The sequence below is a fragment of the Galeopterus variegatus genome, unplaced genomic scaffold, assembly GCF_000696425.1.
Source record: "Galeopterus variegatus unplaced genomic scaffold, G_variegatus-3.0.2 Scaffold293, whole genome shotgun sequence".
Lineage (NCBI taxonomy): Eukaryota > Metazoa > Chordata > Mammalia > Dermoptera > Cynocephalidae > Galeopterus > Galeopterus variegatus.
This window is the reverse complement of record NW_007726404.1, coordinates 640,910-662,011: the sequence shown is the minus strand read 5'-3', so window position 1 is coordinate 662,011 and position 21,102 is coordinate 640,910. Positions and strand designations below refer to the sequence as shown.

Here is a 21,102-nt window from a genome sequence, read left to right as displayed (position 1 = left end):
AAGACTTATGACTTGACCACTGAAACTCATTATCAAGGTAATACCTCAAATTGCTTAGATTACTTTGACTTATTTGCTAGTTGTGTCTTATTTTAGTATGATAATAATGCAAAGAAATAAGATCTTTCCCTCTAGCCTTCTTGGTAACACTTGTGCCACAGTGTTACATGATCGTCCCAACAATGAGTGGCTACTTGAAAAGGAGAATGACTCTTGCAGCTTTAATACCATCAACACTCTTTAAATACCTCTCTGCAATAGAAAACCAAGAGGCTGACCAACAAAAAGATCTGAAGTTAAGCTCTACAGCAAAATAAACATGTGCCACACCAGGGTGCTCACTGTTATACAACAGTATAACTTGGATTATGCTGACACTAGATGAAGGTGTTGGTCAGTTTCACACATTTTTCTTCCTGAATAAGATGACATACACAAAACAGCAAGGTAAGACTTGAACTGCAGTGACAAGATTTCTGAAATTAACATCCATGGGTCAGAACCAATCAAGGTCAGTATGGTTTTGTTGACATACTTGGGGTTTACACATGCATGTACACTAAAAAAAATTTTTTTTTCCCTATGTCCAGTTCTATGGTACAGTATGCTACTGAAGTCTCAGTGGTGATACAAAGAAATTCCTTAAAGGCATACTTAAGGACATATAACATCTGCCCTCAATTGAAAGAGTTGGTAGCAAAAATTTGTTCCATATGCCATATACAACACATGCCAAAATGAGATCCAAATGTTTGAAAACACTAAGAAAAGCAGTGGCCAAGTGAGGGTAACCCCACTCCCACTCCCACCAAAAAAGGATAAAATAAAATGAAATAAAATGAGTGTGTTAACCAATTGTAAAATGACACCTGTGGAACTAGACTTATCACGTGGAAAGATTCATCCACAAGTATGAGTAGACAGTCAGTGGTTCAATTTGTATCATATACCTGCTGGGAATATACCCAGAGGAATGGAAATCATCAAGTCGAAGGTATACCTGTTCCCCAATGTTCATTGCAGCACTCTTTACAATAGCCAAGAGCTGGAACCAGCCCAAATGTCCATCATCAGATGAGTGGATACAGAAAATGTGGTACATCTACACAATGGAATACTACTCAGCTATAAAAACGAATGAAATACTGCCATTTGCAACAACATGGATGGACCCTGAGAGAATTATATTAAGTGAAACAAGTCAGGCAGAGAAAGAGAAATACCACATGTCCTCACTTATTGGTGGGAACTAAAAATAAATAAATAAATCCACACACACACACACACACACACACACACACAAACCAGGGGGGGGGGGGAGAAGACATAACAACTACAGTTCCTTGAAGTTGATACGACAAGCAAACGGAAAGGACGTTGTTGGGTAGGAGGGAGGAGAGGGAGGAGGGAGGGAGGTTTTGGTAATGGGCCACAATAATCAACCACATTGTATATCGACAAAATAAAATTTAAATAAATAAATAATTAATTAATTTAAAAAAACCAATTTGTATCATATACTTAACTTTTCAAACACAACCTATGTAGGTATTACTATTTTTGTAGGTGGAAATGCATTAAAGAAGATATCATGGTAATAAACACAGCACACTTTACAGTGTTATCTAGCACACTGCTATTTAATCCAACCAAACACATAATAACTCTTTAATATTTGGGAGAAAAAATCAACAGTGGCGAGAGTAAATGTGAGAGATTATTTCACTTTGGCTACATCAACTCACATATTGCTTGTCTAGTCATTCAATTAATGTTAATTAAATGCATGATATCATACCAAAATCATCTGGCTAGAGATGTACAATTCAAGACCCCACCCTCAGAAGCAGTCTATAAACAACAGTGTCTTGTTTTCTTTTGCTTTTACACACATTAAAGATTACTTGTGAAGGTGCAGTTTAGCCAAAGTACCTACTCTCTATGTCTGTAAAAAGCCCCTACCCTCCTTTTTTTTTTTTTTTACTATAAAGTATGATTATATCTAAAATGCTAAAATACAAATACACATGAGGAATACTGTAGCCAAAAGCAAATTCTTAGATGACTTAAGAGTGATACATTTTTGTGGTTTTAATTATCTGTATTTCTGAATATGGAGAACAGTAAGCTGAACTAAGCTTGGCAGAAGACAAATAATGTTTTTTTCTCTTGGCCAAAAGATATCTCTGGGAAGACTATCTAGGCAGCTTGCTGTACAGTTAAAATAATAAGCCAGGTGAAAAATAAGAAAGAAAGAAAGAAAAGAAAGAAAAGAAAGGATCTGAGGGTTTCTGGATAGCCGCTCTTCTTCACCAAGCATTGGGGAAATTTTTCACAAGAGAGAAAGAAAAAAACGTAAAAAGGAAGGAAGGAAGGAAGGAAGGAAGGAAGGAAGGAAGGAAGGAAGGAAGGAAGGAAGGAAGAAAACAAAAGAAAAAAGAAAAAGAGAAAGAAAAGAAATTCTACCTTCTACTTTTACTGTGGGGACAAAAATGTAATCTATGACCAAAAAAAGTAAGTCAAAGTTATTTTTATTTCTCTCAGGGATTAGCAGTCAACTTTTAAAGAAATGCCTTTGGGAGTAAGTATATTTTAAAGAAAAATATTATAATAGTTCTATTTTTCAAATGTATATTTGCTTCATATAAGCACTAATAAAAACTACCAAATATTATTTTTAAACTATAAATGTATTTTATCTTTCTCACTCCAAATCTCAATAATATATATAATAATTTCAAATACATGAAATATATTTGCTTGCCAATATGCTGAGATATCAAAGTAAATGGCCTTCGACCATTGATAATAGCACCAAATACTTAGGAATAAAACTAAAGTATGGCTGGCTGGTTGGCTCAGTTGGTTAGATAGAGCATGGTGTTTGAGCCCCAAGCTCAAAGGGTTTTGAACCCCCCAAAAAACCAAAAACAAAACAAAAATAACTCTATACTAAAAACTACAGAACATGATTGAAAGAAATTTCATAAGACTTACATAAATAAAGATATATTATGGCATGGACTGAAAGATTATATTTAAAAATGTCAGTCTCTCCAAATTAATCTATAGATTCAACATATCACAGGCAAAATCCCAGCACTGTTTTTTGTTTGCTTATTTGTTTTTTGGTTTTGCTGTATAGTATAGTCCCGGAGCATAGTGTTATCAGCACCACACTGTGACCAACTGAGCTGGCCCACCCTTAGCAATTTGTTTAGTGGAAATTTACAAGCTGATTCAAAAGTTTTTATGGAAATGCAAAGAATTACTAAAAAAAATCCAAGTCAATATTGAAGAAAGCTGAAGGACTGATATTACCAGTTAGTAAGACCTTTTATAAACTGTAATAATAGTTTAGACATAAGGATAGATTAAAAAAAGTCAATGAACAGAGTCTAGAAAAAGACCCAAAACTTATCAATCATTTAATAAATGACAAAGTTGACATCGTAATAGCAGGAAAAGTATCATTTCAATAATGGGGCTAGTCAATCCCTGTGAAAAAGAATAGATCGTGACTCCTATCTTGCGCCGTATACAAAACCAATTCCAGATATATTGCACAACTAAATATCAAAGGAGGATGGCCAGTTAGCTCACTTGGTTAGAGCCTGGCATTGGTAACACCAGGGTCAAGGGTTCAGATCCCCTTACTGGCCAGCCACGCCCCCCCCAAAAAAATGAAAGGTAAAAAAATAATAACTTTTTTAGAAGAAAACAAAAGAGAATATCCTCATGACCTTGGAATTGTCAAAAATACACAAAATTTTTTTTTTTTTTTAAAGATGACCGGTAAGGGGATCTCAACCCTTGGCTTGGTGTTGTCAGCACCACGCTCAGCCAGTGAGCAAACCGGCCATCCCTATATAGGATCCGAACCCGGGGCCTTGGTGTTATCAGCACCGCACTCTACCGAGTGAGCCACTGGCCGGCCCTACACAAAATTTTTTTAAAACAGAACACAAAAAACTATCATAAAGGAGAGGACTGTTCATACATGAAAGCTGGCTGATTGGTTAGAGGACAGCCTTTTAACACCAAGGTCATGATCCTCTTACTGGCCAGACAAAAAAAAAAGTTAACCTGCATTTCTGTTCACTAAAAGGCATGATCAAGTGAGTGAAAATTTAAGTCACAGAATAGGAAAAGATAATTACAATAATATTCAACAAAGAATTAATATCAAAACATAATGAGGGCCGGCCCGGTGGCGCACTGGATAGTGCGCCGCTTGGGAAGCACGGCGCCGCTTGGGAAGCACGGCGCCGCTTGGGAAGCACGGCGCCGCTTGGGAAGCACGGCGCCGCTTGGGAAGCACGGCGCCGCTTGGGAAGCACGGCGCCGCTTGGGAAGCACGGCGCCGCTTGGGAAGCACGGCGCCGCTTGGGAAGCACGGCGCCGCTTGGGAAGCACGGCGCCGCTTGGGAAGCACGGCGCCGCTTGGGAAGCACGGCGCCGCTTGGGAAGCACGGCGCCGCTTGGGAAGCACGGCGCCGCTTGGGAAGCACGGCGGCGCTCCCGCCGGAGGGTTCGGATCCCACATACAGACCGGTTCCCGCTCGCTGGCTGAGCGAGGCGCGGGAGCAACACCAAGGGTTGCGGTCCCGTTGCCGGTCCCCGGTCCGGTGCGGGGGCAACACTGAGGGTTGCGATCCGTTGCCGGACATGGAAAAAGACAAAAGGACAAAAAAAAAAAAAAACCATAATGAAATCTTATAAATCAATAATGAAAAGGCAGAAAAACAATTTTAAAATAGCCAAATGACTTAATATTTTTGGTGGCTGACTGGTGTAGGATTCAAACTCTTGACCTGCTATTATCAGCATTACACTCTACCAAGTGAGCCAATTGGCCAGCCCGTAGGAGGCATAAAGATGGTATCTACATGGCAATGAGCATATGAAAAGTAGCTCAATTTCATTAATTATGGAGGAAATGCAATGTAGTGATGCCATTACCTACCCCCAAAAATGATTAAAATAAAACAAGACAGAAAACTTAAAGTGCTGGCAAGGATGTGGAATAAGTGGAACTCTCCCACTACTGAAGGAAGTCTTAAGTGGAACACCACAGCTGCTTCATAATATCTATGAAAGCTGAACATATGTATTATTTTATGACCTAGAAATCCCACTCCTAGGCATATACCCAATAGAATGCAGGCACATATTCACCACAAGACACATATAATACTGTTTATTAAAAGTAGAATGGGGGGCCGGCCCGGTGGCACACTCGGTAGAGTGCGGCGGCGCTCCCGCCGAGGGTTCGGATCCCATATAGAGACCGGTCCACTCACTGGTTGAGCGCGGTGCGGGCACGACACCGAGGGTTGCGATCCCGTTGCCGGTCACAAAAAAAGACAAAAAGGGAAAAAAAAAGTAGAATGGATAGGGCTGGGCCCGTGGCACACTCGGGAGAGTGTGGGGCTGGGAGCGCAGCAGCGCTCCCTCCGCGGGTTCGGATCCTATATAGGGATGGCCTGTGCACTCATTGGCTGAGCGCAGTGCAGCCGGTCTCAAAAAGGACAAAAAAAAAAAAAAGTAGACTGGATAAACATATTGTGATATGTACATACAATAGAATACTATACTGTAATGAGAATGAATAAACTATAAGCTGTAAGCTATATTATGGATGAAACCCATAAACATAATATTAAGCAAAAGAGGATACAACTGTTTCTTGCTGTCCCAGAATAAGCATCCCTCAGAGAGCATGTGCCCTCTTCTGCCTCTGCATGAACTGCTGGATGGCTAGGTCTATCTACCTCCAGAGTTCAGTATAATGACAACCTAATACATTCTTCAGAATTGGCCGTCTGGGGAGAGAAGAGAAAGAGGATGAGAAAGAAAATGGGTGCCATCAAATATGCGGGAACCCTGAAATAGAATAGAAACAGAAGTAGATGGACTGAAATTGTATTTCAAATGAACAACATAACCACATTGGATGATGCATGGGTTTTACAGACAGAGAGAGACTAATTCAAGTACCTTTTGAACATAATAGTTACACTCCGGTAACAGTAATCACGTCTATCACCAAGATCATGGTTTCCAAGTACTGTACTATTCTCCACTGAAAGGAACCAACTTTCCTTGGTTAAATAGTTGACTTTAGGTCTAGAACAGGACAGAAAGTACATAAGCCTAGAACACTTGTACCAGAAAATAAATAATCAAAGAATGATTGAAGGTGCTTCCTGGACAAATTTGGGACAATCTGAGCATCAAATTAAATAATGATGGGCCGGCCCAGTGGCGCACTGGATAGTGCGCCGCTTGGGAGGCGCGGCGGCGCTCCCGTCCGAGGGTTCGGATCCCACATACAGACCGGCTCCCGCTCACTGGCTGAGTGAGGCGCGGGTGCAGCGCTGAGGCTTGCAATCCCGTTGCCGGTCCCTGGTCCGGTACGGGGGCAACACTGAGGGTTGCGATCCGTTGCCGGACACGGAAAAAAGACAAAAAAAAAATTAAATAATGATAATAAAGCACTAGAACCCACTGAATATAATAAAAAATTCATGCATTCAAACTAAAGTATATAAACAAGCAAAGTACTTAAGTAAATAAGAAGGAAAAGTTCATCCTTAGAGTTTAAAACTAACTAATAGATTGAGAAGAAATGATGGAAATAGAGAATCACCATTTGGCAATCATCAAGCAAAAATCACCCATGGGTGCTAAAGCTAGGAACCGAAAATTTGAGGGGTAGCAGAATATTTACAAAGTCCCAACTTCCCTACGAGATAGCTACTGAGTGCAAAGGGAAAAGTACTAACTTTTACAAAAGCTGGAAGTCTCTCCCTTAACCAAGTGATCAAAATGAAGATCATGAACAGTGTGATAAACTCACATCACACCTGTCTCCTGATATAATGGTATTCTCACAAAAATGTAAAACCGAAATCTAGTCGTGAGGAAACATTGGACACTCCCAAATTGAAGGACAAAATAACTAATCTAAAAATTTTCAAAAGTAGTAATGTCATAAAAGACAAAAATTGAGGAACTCTTCTAGACCCCCCGAAAGTATATGATTCCATTTATATAAAACTCTAGAAAATGCAAACTACTCTATAGTGACTGGAAGAACAGTGTTCGTCTGGGAGGAAGGGTACAGGGAGGTGGGTAGGGACTACAAAGGGGCACAAAGAAACTTTTGGGAGTGATGGGTTTTGATTGTGATAATGGGTACACAGTGTACACATATGTCATATTATCAAATTGTGCACTTTAATATGTGCAGTTCACTGTATGTTAATTATACCTCAATAAGGCTTTTTAAAATTTTGAGGAGCTGTTCCAGATTAAAAGAGATCAAAGGAACATTTTCTTATAGGACAATTGGTGAAATATGAATGAGGTTTGTGGATTAGATAGTAATAATGGTTCAATGTCAATTCCCTAATTGTAATAATATAACTGAATATCCTTGTTTGTAGGAAATACACTCTAGCATGTAGGGGTAAAGGATATCATGTCTGCAAAACTCACTCTCGATTGGTTCAGAAAAAGAGGAAGAGATAAAGTAATGAAGTAATAGGATAAAATGTTATCGTTTAGGCATTATGGATGAAAGGTATACCAAATTCTCTGTACTACTCTTGAAACTTTTATATAAATTTGAAATGATGTCAAAATGATGAAATTTTTAATAAAGAATGTTATAATTAGGATATTACGACTAACAGCCAAGATATTCATTCAGCCATCAACAAATTTGTTTTTTTCCCATACTGATGGATCTTGACAACAGTGACCAGATTTGCTTGCCAGAGCTACAGATATAAACCACATGTCAACATCTAAATTTACAAATTTGGTTATCTGAGTCACGAATATATTTTCTTTTAACTAACAAGTATTTATTATGCACATCACCGTGCCAAGCTAGCCAGGCAGTTAGAGGAACAAAGTCACCTGGTTTGGAACCTGGGGAACACACATAAACAGTGATGACACGGTAAAGGGGTGAGTGAATGGCTGGAGTTTTGTCAGATTGGGAAAGGAAGAAGAGTGTGACATGGGCATGCAGACTGAGGCAAGAACGTGCACTGTGAGCTTGCAGACATGCAAGTAGGGCTGGCCAGTTAGCTCAGTTGGAGCTCAGTTGGCTAGATTGTTCTAACACCAAGGTCAAGGGTTCAGATCCCCTTCCTGGCCAGTCACACACACAAAAAGTAAGTATCTGGATACTGCTGCAGCCTCAAGTATAATGTGAAGAGAAATGAAGGCAAACAACAGAGGTCAGCTGTGCCAAGATCTTAAAGGTCATGTATTCCATACTATGAATCTAGACTTCATCTATTATTGAAAGGTGCTGAAGGTTTTGCTCTTTTTTCTTTTGTTTTAATTCAGTGAAATATGTCACATATACAGAAAAACACTAACTTAGGTAAGGAGAATCAGTTACAGAAAGAAAAGTTGAACTGCACCAGAGTTCAACTTGTTCAACTTCCTGGCTTCTCTGCTAGCTGGAATATTGATGACTACCTCCAGGGCATGGCCCAGAGAAGTACAATAAATACTTGCTGACAATAAAGAGAACACTGAGATTGTCCCAATAAGAGATAAAGACCTCAACTATAGCAGTGGCCAAGAATACGGAGAGGTAGGAGCACTCAAAGCCTACCTCAGATCTTGTAGAGCAAGATCATCTAGACGGGCAAGGAGAGCAAGACATCAAAGATGACTAAATTTTCTGTTTTGGCGACCATATAGATGGTAAGCCATTGAACCAAACGTAATGCAAGAGGAGCAGCAGTTTTGGGAAAGAAGAGAACAAATGTGTTTATACCTATTAGAGCGTTTTTGGCAATGACACACAGCTAGCAATGCTACAAATCAGTGGTTTACAAGGGAGTTCCCTCTGCTAGAGATATTATTACTAAGTGTTTTAGATATTTGTAAACTATTCAGTAACTAGTCACATTTGATCTACTACCACATGTGTGAAATGTTTTTTTTTTAAATTTAAAATTAAAAATTTTTAGGGCCGAGCCCGTGGCGCACTTGGGAGAGTGTGGCACTGGGAGCCCAAGAGAGTGTGGCACTGGGAGCGCAGCAGCGCTCCGGCCCCGGGTTGGGATCCTATATAGGTATCACCTGTGCGCTCGCAGCACTCACTGGCTGAGCGCCGGGCGGCCGGTCTCAAAAAGGAAAAAAAAGGGCCAACCCCATGGTGCACTTGGGAGAGTGCAGCGCTGGGAGCGCAGCGACGCTTCCACCACAGGTTCGGATCCTATATAGGAATGGCCGGTGCGCTCACTGGCTGAGCGCAGTGCGGGCGACACCAAGCCAAGGGGTGTGATCCCCTTACCAGTCATGAAAAAAGACAAAAAAAAAAAAAAAAAATTAATTTTTATTTATTTATTTATTTTATTTTATTTTTTAAAAAGATGACCAATAACGGGATCTCAACCCTTGGCTTGGTGTTGTGAGCACCACTCTCAGCCAGTGAGCCAACCGACCATCCTTATGTAGGATCCGAACCCATGGCCTTGGTATTATTAGCACCACACTCTCCCAAGTGAGCCATGGGCTGGCCTGTGAAATGTCTTGAGTAAAGGAAGATTATTCATTGTGGTAAGGTTTGTAATAACAAAATGTTTTTGAAACACCTTAAATGCCCATCAATACATGATTGGTTAAATATCTAGTCTCTTGTTTGCAATGTCTCAAAGAGGAAATCAGCAATTTTTAATCAATAATTTAAATCAGAAATGAAATAGAAAAGGCTGGCCGAATACTTCACAATACCTTTAAATCTATCTATTCTACCATACATGCATTCATAGTAGACACAATAACTATAACTTCAAGTGAATTATCTAAAAATCAAAAAACACCATATTTGGCACGTGTTTTAAAAGTCCGAAAAGCAACGGTTAGAGTTTTAACCAAGCTCCATAAAATCTTTTAAATAAATTCTAAATCAACCAATGCTTTTACTACCTTAGGTTCATATATAAACCGTAATAATAATAATGTTTGTATATCACTTTGAAGTTTACAAACCATTTTTACTTAATCCCAACAAGACTACGCAGAAATCACTGGCCCAAAGTTAAGATGAAAGCTATGTTATTGTTATGCAAAGTTCCAAGATTAAGGATGCAGTTTTATTCTTTCAAAAGGAAAGAAGTTTAATTTCTCTGGGTTTTAGGCTGCAAGAGAGTTAATGAATTTGTTCCACTCTTACTTTTTAAATCTGTAACTTCCAAGAAAGACATGCAACCAGCCAAAATGAGGCATTTTGGAAATCTTTGCAAAACCACATTTTATACCATTTCCCTACATTTCCACCAAATCCTATAGGGGAAAAACTGTTTGTTCTGGTTTTCTGGGACAAATTCTAAAAATAAGCTAAGGCATGAATGCTCAAGACATATATTTCGGGTAGGTCCACAAGCTCTTATAGATAACTTAAAGCAACATTCTACCAAAGTAAAAGGATTGTCTCTGCACAGATCTGTATACCAAGTGTCAGGAGAGACTTCCAGCCCCTTGGTTATTTACTTACCTCCAAAGGCACAATGACGGATGGTTTCTTTTTCAGCTCCTCACATTTCCTCTTCTTACAGATCTGATGGCTGTTCTTTCTGTTCTTGCAGTAGGTACATTCACCACAGTTGGTCTTCTGCTGGCAGGGCTCACAGACCCCACATCGCTTCCGTTTCTTCTTTTCCAAAGTAGGTAGCAAAGTTGTATAGGAAGGAGAAAGGGAGGTATTGACAAGTGCCCCTGTAGTAGATACCACTGTGGGGATGCTGGTCATGCTGGCCTGAGAACTCCCTCCTTTCAACTTGCTAGGACCAGCCTGGGAGAGGTGAGCGACACTGGGTGAAGCCTGGCAGAGTCTTCTCTCAGGAGCTAATTGGAACCCCTGAGTGGTAACTGGTGGAAAGCTTACATGAACCTGCTTTTCGTTTTCTACATTGCTTGCAGCCATTCCTGGAGGTACCGAACTTATCTCTGAGTTTGATGACAATCGAGGAGTGTGTCCTGAGCACAAAGGCAAAATCTGCATAGCACCCTGGACCTCAAGCCCATGTGAGGCAGTTCTCTGGGTCTCAGGCCATTTGGGGAGAGAATTATAGGTAGCAACTGGGTTTGGAGGAACAGGAAGGAAGACAGGAAGGTCTGGGGCAGCAGTTCCACCCACACCAAGAGTTTCTTGTTCTAGGATAGTACCAAAAACCTCTCCTTGGACTGGAGTAGCACCGGGAACCTCTGGTGGGGCTGGGATCTCACCCAGGGCCTCACCATGGGCTGGGTTAGCACCAGGAAATTTCCACTGATGCGGGATAGCACCTAGGACAGAGGTGGTATCAGGAACTTCCTGTTGAACTGGGGGAGCTTTGAGGGCTTCTTGATGATCTAGTTTAGCACCAAGGGCTTCTGGTCGTGACCCCACCAAGAGGAGTTTTATTAGCGAGGTGGGATGTATAGGTCCACCAACAGACAAGCAGTTTCTAAGGCCCAGTTCAGGGATAACCTTATTAAAACTGGAGGTGGGGCAGCAATCACGTTCACTTTTGATGGGATCAGATAGCTTAAGAGATTCTACTTGTGAACCCAAGTCTTCCAACTGAATGTTAGGGTTACTTTGAGAGGTAACTATGGAGGCTGCTCTTTGGGGCAAAGGAGCACACACAGTGTCCTGAGCAAACACTCTAGGGGAATCGCTGGTATCACTCAATGTCTCTTCAGAGAATAGTCCTTCACTATAACTCGCCCCTTCCAATGGCCCAGAAAGGATCTCTGTTGCAGGGGAGCTGTGAGTGGAGACATTTATTTTGGAATCTTCAACCCTTTGGGACCAAGACTGCATTGTCTTTTGGCTCTCACCTTTAATTAAAGATGCATTTTGTACACCAGTTAGATTCTCTATATTAGGAGGGATTAGGGGGTCCTGCATTGGGACTGAACCATTTTCTGAGTGCTTTATTCCCACGTCAGTGAGTACCTTACAATCACACTCATGTTGCTTTTCTAAACTCTTAGAAGTTGGAACTTTCTTAGGTTTGGCTATGACCAAAGGGGTTTGGGAGAGTCGTCTGCTAAGAGAGGTGCTTCGCAGAGCCATTGTAAACCCATTGCAAGTTAAGGACTCCGGGTTCTGGAAAAGAACCTCAGTCCTATCCAAATTCATGCGTGCAGCTCCAGCTCTTGTCAGAAGGCTTCTGACTGGCATAGATGGTTTGGGTTCTGTTTTTTTCTTAACATCTCTTTCTTGAATTAATTGCTTTAATTTTCCAGGGCTCACAGTCTTGACCGATGCCACATTTTTGTTGGCTGGCTTGGATGTCTTCTTCAGCTGGTTGTTTTTCTTTTTGTTTAGATCTTCCTTTCTGACTAATCTGGAAGGCCGAGCATGGCGAGACCGAGACATAGCTATGGAGTAGGAAAAAATGAAAGAGCATGGGAAACAGAGTCATTTGTCCTTTGGAAAGTCTCAGTTCTGAGGAGAATCTGAATGTATTGTTGTTGAGGTCAGTCACACAAAGTTTTGATCTGAAATAACAACAAAAAAAATTGGAAATGAGTCTTTTTCCTATGCATTCTCCCATTTGAAATAGAATATTTTCTATTAATTATTGTTTAAAATTAGGGAACCACGAATTTTACTACAAAATAAAAATATAATAGGCACAAAAATACTAAAATATTCTTTAAACCTTGGATTTACTATAAAACTTCCTTAATTGCTATGACAACTGCTGAAGTTTATAACGTTCTATGAACAAGTAAGCATGGAGATTTGTCTACGTTAGAGACCACACCTGTTCTAGTTACATGTATTTTATTTTATTAGTATTATTATCATTTTTGGTGGCTACCTGGAACAGGGATCAAACCCGGGACCCTGTTATCAGCACCTAACTGAGCTAACCGGCCAGCCTTAATTACATGTATTTTAGAGCATAAATCCCAATCTCTACAATTTGGATGCTTTAAAAATGATCTCTTAATCTTTTTTCTGAGCATATCCCCACCCAAACAGAGATATCATCTATTTGACAGTAAAGCTAGTAAAGCAAGAGAAAAGGCTTACATAATCCAAGAAACTCTACCACCTGGAGATCCAATAATATTAATACCACATTCCAATTAACGGTCCACAAAATTTGAACTTTTCACATAGTGACAAAAATAGCATAAAATCTCAGGAGTTAGTATTGATGTATTAGGTTACAAATAGGACTCACGGGTCCAATAAATATCTGTAGAGTACCTATTATGTGTAGGGAAGATATTGTGGTAGCACTGCCCTCACTCAGAAAATGGTGTCCCTCTTTTCTTTCACCCGAGTTAATCTAAAGACTGCTGGTCCTAAAATCCCTTCTACCAAGGGACCCAAAAGTTTCATGATGAATGCCTATGCAAGGAAATTGGAAAATAAGAAGAAAATGAGATAATTAGAATGATAAAAGCATACTAGGAAAGCAACTAATATTTGAAAGATAAGCAGAAAAAGAGGAGAAAATGAAAGAGTTGACCAACGGCCATCACCAGTTGCCTTTGCCTCTCCTCAGATTGCCTACCTTGCCCAAAATAAGAGCAAGCTATCAACAAGAACGAAGCTCACCATACTAATATATTAATAATCTCTCCAACGATCACACAATCAAGAATTTGACAACAGACTAGCTGAAAATTCTTTAACAGTTGACAGGTTGGATTTGTAAGTGTGTTGTAAGAAAACGGTTACCAACAACTCATGTGTGTGACTAAGTGATCAGCACTCACGAGAAAATGAAAAAAAATGGGGATAGTGTAAGATTTTGCATGAAACTGAATTTATTCACTTTAAACAACTTTCCTATATTCTGAAATTATGTCTTCCTGTTTTCTTCCATTAAAATGTCCTTCCTAAAATAAGTAATAAAAAGCCCTTTCTTTTGTGAAAGAGTAGCAGTAGGCTTCTTTCTTTATTTATTTGGCAGTTAGCTGGTACGGGGATCAAACCCTGAACCTGGGTGTTATTGGCACCATTATCTAACCAACAAAGCTAACTGGCCAGCTCTAATTTTTAGTGTTATTAATTGGCATAGTAAAAAGTTGACAGCCTTCTGTCATCCTCTAACTTTGTTTTTTGCTTTTTGATTTACTAATCTGATTCAGGTAATCCTGGGACTCACAAGTTGTTTTAGTGGCTAGAGATGGTCTCACATAAGAAAACCCTGAGTTTGAATCTCACATAAGAAGACACTGAGTTTGAATCTGTGATCACCAGCTGTGTCCTTCTGCAAACCACTTAACTGAGTCCACATTTCTTCATCTGAAATGAGGTTGTTTTGAGGTTTCAATGGGCTCCTACAGGGAAAACTTAGTAGCACTGGTTTCATCTTTGTGGTATCTGAGGTTGAATGTGGGGGGAGATGAGTGGCAGGGGGAGAAGTTGGATTTTGAACACAGGCAAACCTGTGTTCGGTTTTCAGGTCAGAAACATTACTAGCCATATGATTCTGATGAATTCCTCAGTCTCTCTGTACCCCAGTTTCCTTATGTGTAACAGAATAGGAAGCATAATAGTATTGAGCTCATTGGGTTGTCATGAGAATAAAATGAGACATGTGTAAAGGCTTATTAGCCCAAGGCTGGGACATAAAAGGTTTTTCATAAGTAGGAGCTAAAAAAATGTCTGTTCACTACTCCAAAATAAAAAAAAAAAAAAAAGAAGAGAAAATATGTTATGTGGTAATTATTATTATCATGGAACCAGTTCAACCCAGAGTTTGCCATACCCTATAGAACGAGATCTTGTTCTTTCATTTCTGTTCCCACCTTCTGCACTACAGGTCACACTATAGTGTAATAAGAGATCTCAGAGCACAACATTTAGAGTCAATGCACTGTGACTTTCAGACACACTAGACATTAGTAATAACATTAATTACACAAAAAATAACATTTTCATTTTGATAAATCTGTACTAAACACAAACACTAGGCCAGAGAATACTTCACTTGAATTCTTGGCATCTCGGCTAACAAAAATGTTTTGGCTTGCAATAAGTAACTTTTTGGATGTGAAAAACTAAGCTGTTTTCTCTAAAGACCTGTTTTTTGTACCAGCATTTTTAGAAAACAAAAAGACATTCCAATTCCAAACTCAAGAAAGCCAATAATATCTTTACAATTATACTTTTTCATTATGAAAAGTAATCCATTTCAACCTCTAGAAATTCAACAATATCACTATTAGTATGCTTTATCTCTTGAATCAAGATTACATTGCTAAAACATTATTAGGAGCATATAATCTAGGTATAGCAATCTGCCATGAAAATTGAAATTCATATATGTAGGCAAGTAATCTGGATATGCCAGAGAGTGTCATGGGATCTGCTTTTGAAAGTAGTTTATAAATTTATCTCTGTCTCATCTATATTCTTTTATATTTTTAAATTGAAGTGCTTTAGAAATTCAGGCTTGTAATTAAGATAATGTTTACCATTCAAACCTTATTTTCTAAAAAAAGACCCTGCCAAGGGAATGGAAAAGGTATGAGCAACATGGACTGGGAAGATGTGGCCTCTTTAAATGGTAACAGCCTTTTTATGAGATCTTGAAAGAGGCCAATGACTCCTGAAAACCCCAACTGCAGGGGAGAAAAGCACTGGGAACCACCCAGCCAAAGAATCAGAGACAATCAAAAACAAAATAAGGGCTCCTACAAGACCCCAATTTTATCACCCTTGGCTCCATTGATGAAATGTAAACTTCTTTATGATAAACTAAGTTGTCCTAAGGGCTGAACTCTTGGAGTAGGGGCAGCAAGCTTTTCTTGAAATTTTGGGGATGGGGGTGGGGAATGTAGCCCGTTCTGTTAAATAGGCCCACCTTTAAATATAAAATTACTCCCAAAGATGTCCTGAAATAAATTTTCCTTTTTAATTTGTAAACATTATTAAATGCTCTAATTCCATTTTTAGTGCTTTTGAGTATTTAACTCATACAAAAAGACATATTTACAAATCAATACTCAGATCCAGTCACTCAGATGAACTAAAACATTTTTTGAACAGTTAAATCTCCCTTGTGTACTCTCTTCTCTAATTCCTCTTCCATTTTTCATTTCTGATGAAAACTTGTTTCAATATTTCTCAAAATCAGTTTTATTCTATCCTAGAATATCTTCAAAAGTCTCAGTGCTGTGCGGATAGCTACATGACAACATGGTCTAAGCAGAAAACAAGACTGGTGACCCTGTTAATAAATATACATGGTGGGACAAGGAAGGGGAACCATGTGCAATTAATTGACACCATCCTGTGAGTTCTTATTGTCATGGAAAAGAAAAACAAAAAACAAAAACAAAAAACCGACTCTGGGATGCAAAACATAACTCATTTAACAAATTTTTCACCGGAGGTCACCAACATCCCTAACCCACAATAGAATATTTTTCCCCCTAAAATGTTCTTGTGACATAGGGGACTAGAGTATATGAGATCCAAAATTATAGGCCTGGAGATAAGAGGCCAACTCATAATCTTAGACATAAAAGACATAATGCTAGCCCAAAGTAGAGAATAAAAGGTTAAGGACAGAGTGCAGAAGTGGCCCAAAGCAGGTCCTGAAGCAAGCATTGATATAACCATGGCCTGTTTAAGGATCTGCCAATTATTCGCACATAATTTAAACTCACCTAACCAAATTGGTGAACAAATAGGATCAGAATTGAGCTTACAAAGTGATAAGAGGCTTTCCCTAAGGGAGCCTTTTTTACAATTATTAAAATAGTCTCCTTGCCTAGAAAAAGAAAAGTTGACTTCTTAAACTGTTGTCTGTATCAGTTGCCTGTCAAGGACAATATTGACAGCACCATGTCAGAAAATCCTCTCCCACCTACCTCCCTTCTTTTTCTGGATCTCCCAAAGTCCATCGGGCTGGCAATGGATGAACTGATTTAATCATCCAGTCCACATGTCAATTTAAAAATAAAATTGCAATCGTTCCCAATACCAGCAGTGGCCAAAAAAGTGGTATTTGCAAACATACAGCTAGTTGCAAAAGAGACTATGATTTCATAGTCCCCTCCATTCAGCTCCATAGAACTTAAAGCCTCTTGCACTTGGCTGAGAAAAACAAGACTTAAAACATTTCTTTTAAAAAGGCACCACCTGGCTCAGTTTCTTCCAGCAACTAAGTTCCACATCTAAAGGAAGAGGAGGCGGGCAACTGCTTGCTATTCCTAGATAGTTTTCTACCACAGGAAGTGTGAGAGCCTTCGGCACATGGAAAGGCTGTTCAGGGAAACTCACTAGAATGCCAGCAGATTTAGTCAAAGGCTCCTTCCATATGTAAAACATCCCTGCTGCCCTGCAGAGAGCAAGAAAAAAAAAAAAAAAAGTGCCAAAAAGGGCCAAGAAAAGGGAAGGGACGAGTTAAAATGGAGATAGAATGACCTTTCCAAAGACAAGAAAAGCATATAACACATTAGGAGGAGGAAGAAGAAAATGCATAAAAAAAAGGAAAATGTCTAAAAAGAAAAAAAAAATTACATTAATAAAGCAACATAAAACATAAAAAGACAACTGGATCAAAATGCCCAAAGGCTAAAAGTAAAAATTAAAGGTAAAAGACCAAGGGGAAAAAGAGAAATTAAGTGTGCAGAAAAGGAAAAATACAGATGCACAGGAGGTGGGGGAGGGGAGGGACAAACCAGATAAGATTGGAGAAGGAACAGAAACAAAGGGCTGGGACCATGGAGATCCAAACCTACAATCCATAGATTCTGGAAGACTAGTGCTAAGAGCGATAGTTAACTCTCATTAAAATGGTAAGTTGTGGTCCCAGAGTTGTAAATTTGGGCTGCTAATGTTTGCAAAGAGAAAGGGACATTGTATGTCATTTCACATATAACTTTATTCTGAATTTTAATTGAAACCATAACTTAGCTTTAAAGACAGTGAGGGGGCTGGCAGGTTAGCTCAGTTCCTTAGAGCGTGGTGCCGATAATATCAAGGTCCAGGGTTCGATCCCCCTACCAGCCAGCCGACAATAAACAAATAAACGAAAAATAAAGACAGAGAGGTTGATAATCTAATTAAGATCCCTTAATTGGGGAAGGAGGGGACTTCGGTTTTAACTTGTGTAACCAATACTGGTAAATCAGGAAACACACCAAAAATCACATAAGTCTTTTAGTTCTTGGAAATAATAGGGACTAACCTCCAAACATCTCTCTATTTAACTATTTACAAGTGTGCCCCCTTGTTTAAGTGTAGTCAAAAATTCCTAATATGCTCTAAATAGCCCTTGACCTAGCTGGTTAAGAAGCCCCCCCCCCTTTTTTGGTATCCTGAGTCCTAATAAAGCCTAATTTCACTTTATTTGTGGCGGGGGTGAGGGGTGAGGGGCGGACCCGAGGTTGCTGCCCTGCAGCGCCTCCCTAGAACCTGTCCCGGGTGCAGCGCGTGGCCCACCCTGCAGAGCCAAGGCTGGGCACCTAGTCGTTTCCTCTCTCGAAGGTCTTGAAGCTCTTTTCAAACGTTTCTTCATAAACCAGTCATTGCTATGATGTTGTCATGCCGCTCACTTAGTGCCCGAGAATGGAACCCGGCAGGAGAAGGGGAGGCACAGAGATGATTTACGCATGATGGTGGGTTAATTTGGAAGGAGGGCGAGTTGGGGGGCGGGGAGAAGACTACTAGTTCAAGCTTTATCTGTTCTCTTGGAGACGTATTAATTTTCAATGAGTCAGAAATGCCCGGTGTGGGTTCCCCGTTCACGTGGAAAGGTTGCTGGCGCCGGCTAGTTGCTCCCTGACCACTGCTCGTAAAAGCGCTCGTATAGGGACTGCACAGCCCTTCCAGAAGATGAGATCAGGAGTGCGGCGGGAGGGGGCCTGGGGGACGGGGGGAGAGGGAGGGGGAGGAGGAGCGAGAGTTTTAAACAAATTTCCCCTTCGCAGGCAGAGAAGTGGCGGCAGCCCCCGCCGCCTCCTAGCCTTCGGGCGGGGACCCGGTCGCTCCAGTGTCGCACGGCGAGTCCCGGGCACCCAGCTCTGAGTACCTCCCACCCTCGGGGCTCGCTCCGGGATCCTGCTCCAGTGGGACTGATGTGACCGCCACGCCAGCATGTCGTAAGAGTTTCTTAAAAGCCATTTTGACAGAACATGATCATCGTCCCCTAGTCTCTTCTTCCTCAGTGGCATGCCACTCCAGGTCAGCTCTAGCAAGACTCCCCAGCTGCCTCAAAGGTTCACCCGAGCCCCCCTCCCGAAACTCTCAGGAAGGCAGGCGCCGAAGTCTCCCTCCCGATCTGTCCCTATAGAAGTATGCGGGGAGGGACAAAACGGATTTGGGACGTGCTCCTGAGCACCGGACAGCCCGAGCTCCCCGCCCCGCAACTTGCACGAATTCTTCCCTCTCCTCCCTCCGAGGCGCCCCGACCTCCGGCTGCCCTAAGAGGCTCGGCAAGCTCCGGTACGTTCAGCGATCTCCCCCGGCCACACTTGCCCTCCCCCAGCCCCATTCCCAGCAGAGCCCGGGGTCCGAGCCCCAGGCATCCCCGCTGCCCCCATCCGGCACCCAGGCCGGGCCTCGGGGGTGGGCGGCTGCGTCCTCGGGCCGGGGGCATTGTTTACCACCCGCAACAAAAGCGCCCCTAGCAGCCCGGGGTGGGGGTTCGCGGCGGGGAGCTGGCCCACCCCGGCGGCCTCAGGAGAGCCGCAGCCACCGAGCCCCCGCCACGTCCAGACCATGCCGGAGGCCGCCTGGGCACTCCCCTCCGGCCTGGGCGTCAGAGTCCCCGCTGCCCCCATCCCTGCCCTCTGCCCCGGCCCCACCTCACCCCTGGCCGGCTCAGGCTCCCAGGGCAGCGCGGGATCCTCGGCTCCAAGCCTGCACCAGCCCTCGAGCAAACTTCCCAACTCACTCCTATCCTACAACTTTGCAGCTCGGGGCACCGGCAGGCGCCGCTGGTGCGGGCGGGCCCGGGCAGACACCTACCGGCTCCTGGAACGGTCAGGGCCGGAGCCCCCAGGGTGGGCGGCTGCTTTCCAAAGGTCCACGGTGGAGAGGCAGGTAAAGCTGCATGACTGGGGCGGGGCACGGGGGGCGTCCCGGGGGGCAGACCCGGGAGCAGAGGGGCCAGCGGCTGCGCGCACAAAGCGGCGCCGGAGAGGACTGCACGGCCACTCCCCGCCAGGTCAGCCCCCCGGAGCCGCAGTGTCTCCCCAGGACAGACCTCAGGGAGTGAAGCTGGGGCTCAGCCTTCGCTGGACCCTGCACCGCTGAGCGAGAGGCAAAACGCGAGCTGGATTTCCCTAAACCGGAGCTGGACTCCCCTGTCGACCACTCCCACTCCTCCTTCCCTTCGCCCCCCTCAGCTCTCCCAACTTCCTCCCCACCCCCTTTTGTTGGAGCGGGGAGAGGTAGATGTCAAGATTTTGTCATTACCTTTTTTCTGAGGGGCTCTTGGGCTGAGTGAGAAAAGTTTTTAGGATCCCTTAATTGAATGTTTATAGATACACGAAGGGGGTGCCAGGTCAGAGATGACACCATTGAGCAATATCTGGGTCGTGAGCAATGGAAAACCGCCCTCAACACCAAAGAGAGAAACCAGATGAGGGTTGTATTCCTTGACTCAGAGCTTGATGTCTGCAAAGGTCATCATAATATTTTTGTTAGTTATTTGGCCCTGGACCTCAGTGGTGGTCGTTTTCACTTTCTGAAGAAATGAAGGCGCAGGAAGCGGTAGGTTTCCAGCGTTAGAAAGAATAACTGGTGGCATTGCGCCAAAACTGACAGACTAGGGCATCTGAATTTAAATGCTAGATGACTATTGCTCCTTCCAGCAGTCAGTCATTGCACAGCCAGGGGAATCCAGGACTTTAATGGGGTCATGGTGGTAAGGAAAACGCTGGTCACAGAACTATCATTCCTTCCAGGTCAAACTTCAACTGAAAAGATTCATTGCCTTTCACACCGTTCTACCCCGACTGCACGCTTCAATTGTATTCTTTGTTATACACACTTTATAAGTGCAACCTGATGAACAGATCCCTAACGTTTCAGCCTTCCTTACTGATTGATCCATTCAAATTTACTCTTGAGCTAGGATGTAGGCATACAAAAAT

At 42.0% G+C, this 21,102-nt stretch overlaps 1 protein-coding gene across 1 annotated transcript in view; it reads right to left on the bottom strand.

The window, feature by feature from the left end:
* Window positions 1–20,197, bottom strand: part of TET1 (tet methylcytosine dioxygenase 1) — a gene marked incomplete at its 3' end in the record, with an annotated part of 108,722 nt that extends 88,525 nt beyond the window's left edge. Inside the window, exons 1-2 of the mRNA XM_008567109.1 lie at window positions 19,815–20,197; window positions 10,532–12,525 (exon numbers count right to left, since the gene is read on the bottom strand). Of these exons, the coding sequence (XP_008565331.1) occupies window positions 10,532–12,403 (1,872 nt within the window). The remainder of the gene's footprint in view (window positions 1–10,531; window positions 12,526–19,814) is intronic.
* Window positions 20,198–21,102: the final 905 nt, after the last annotated feature.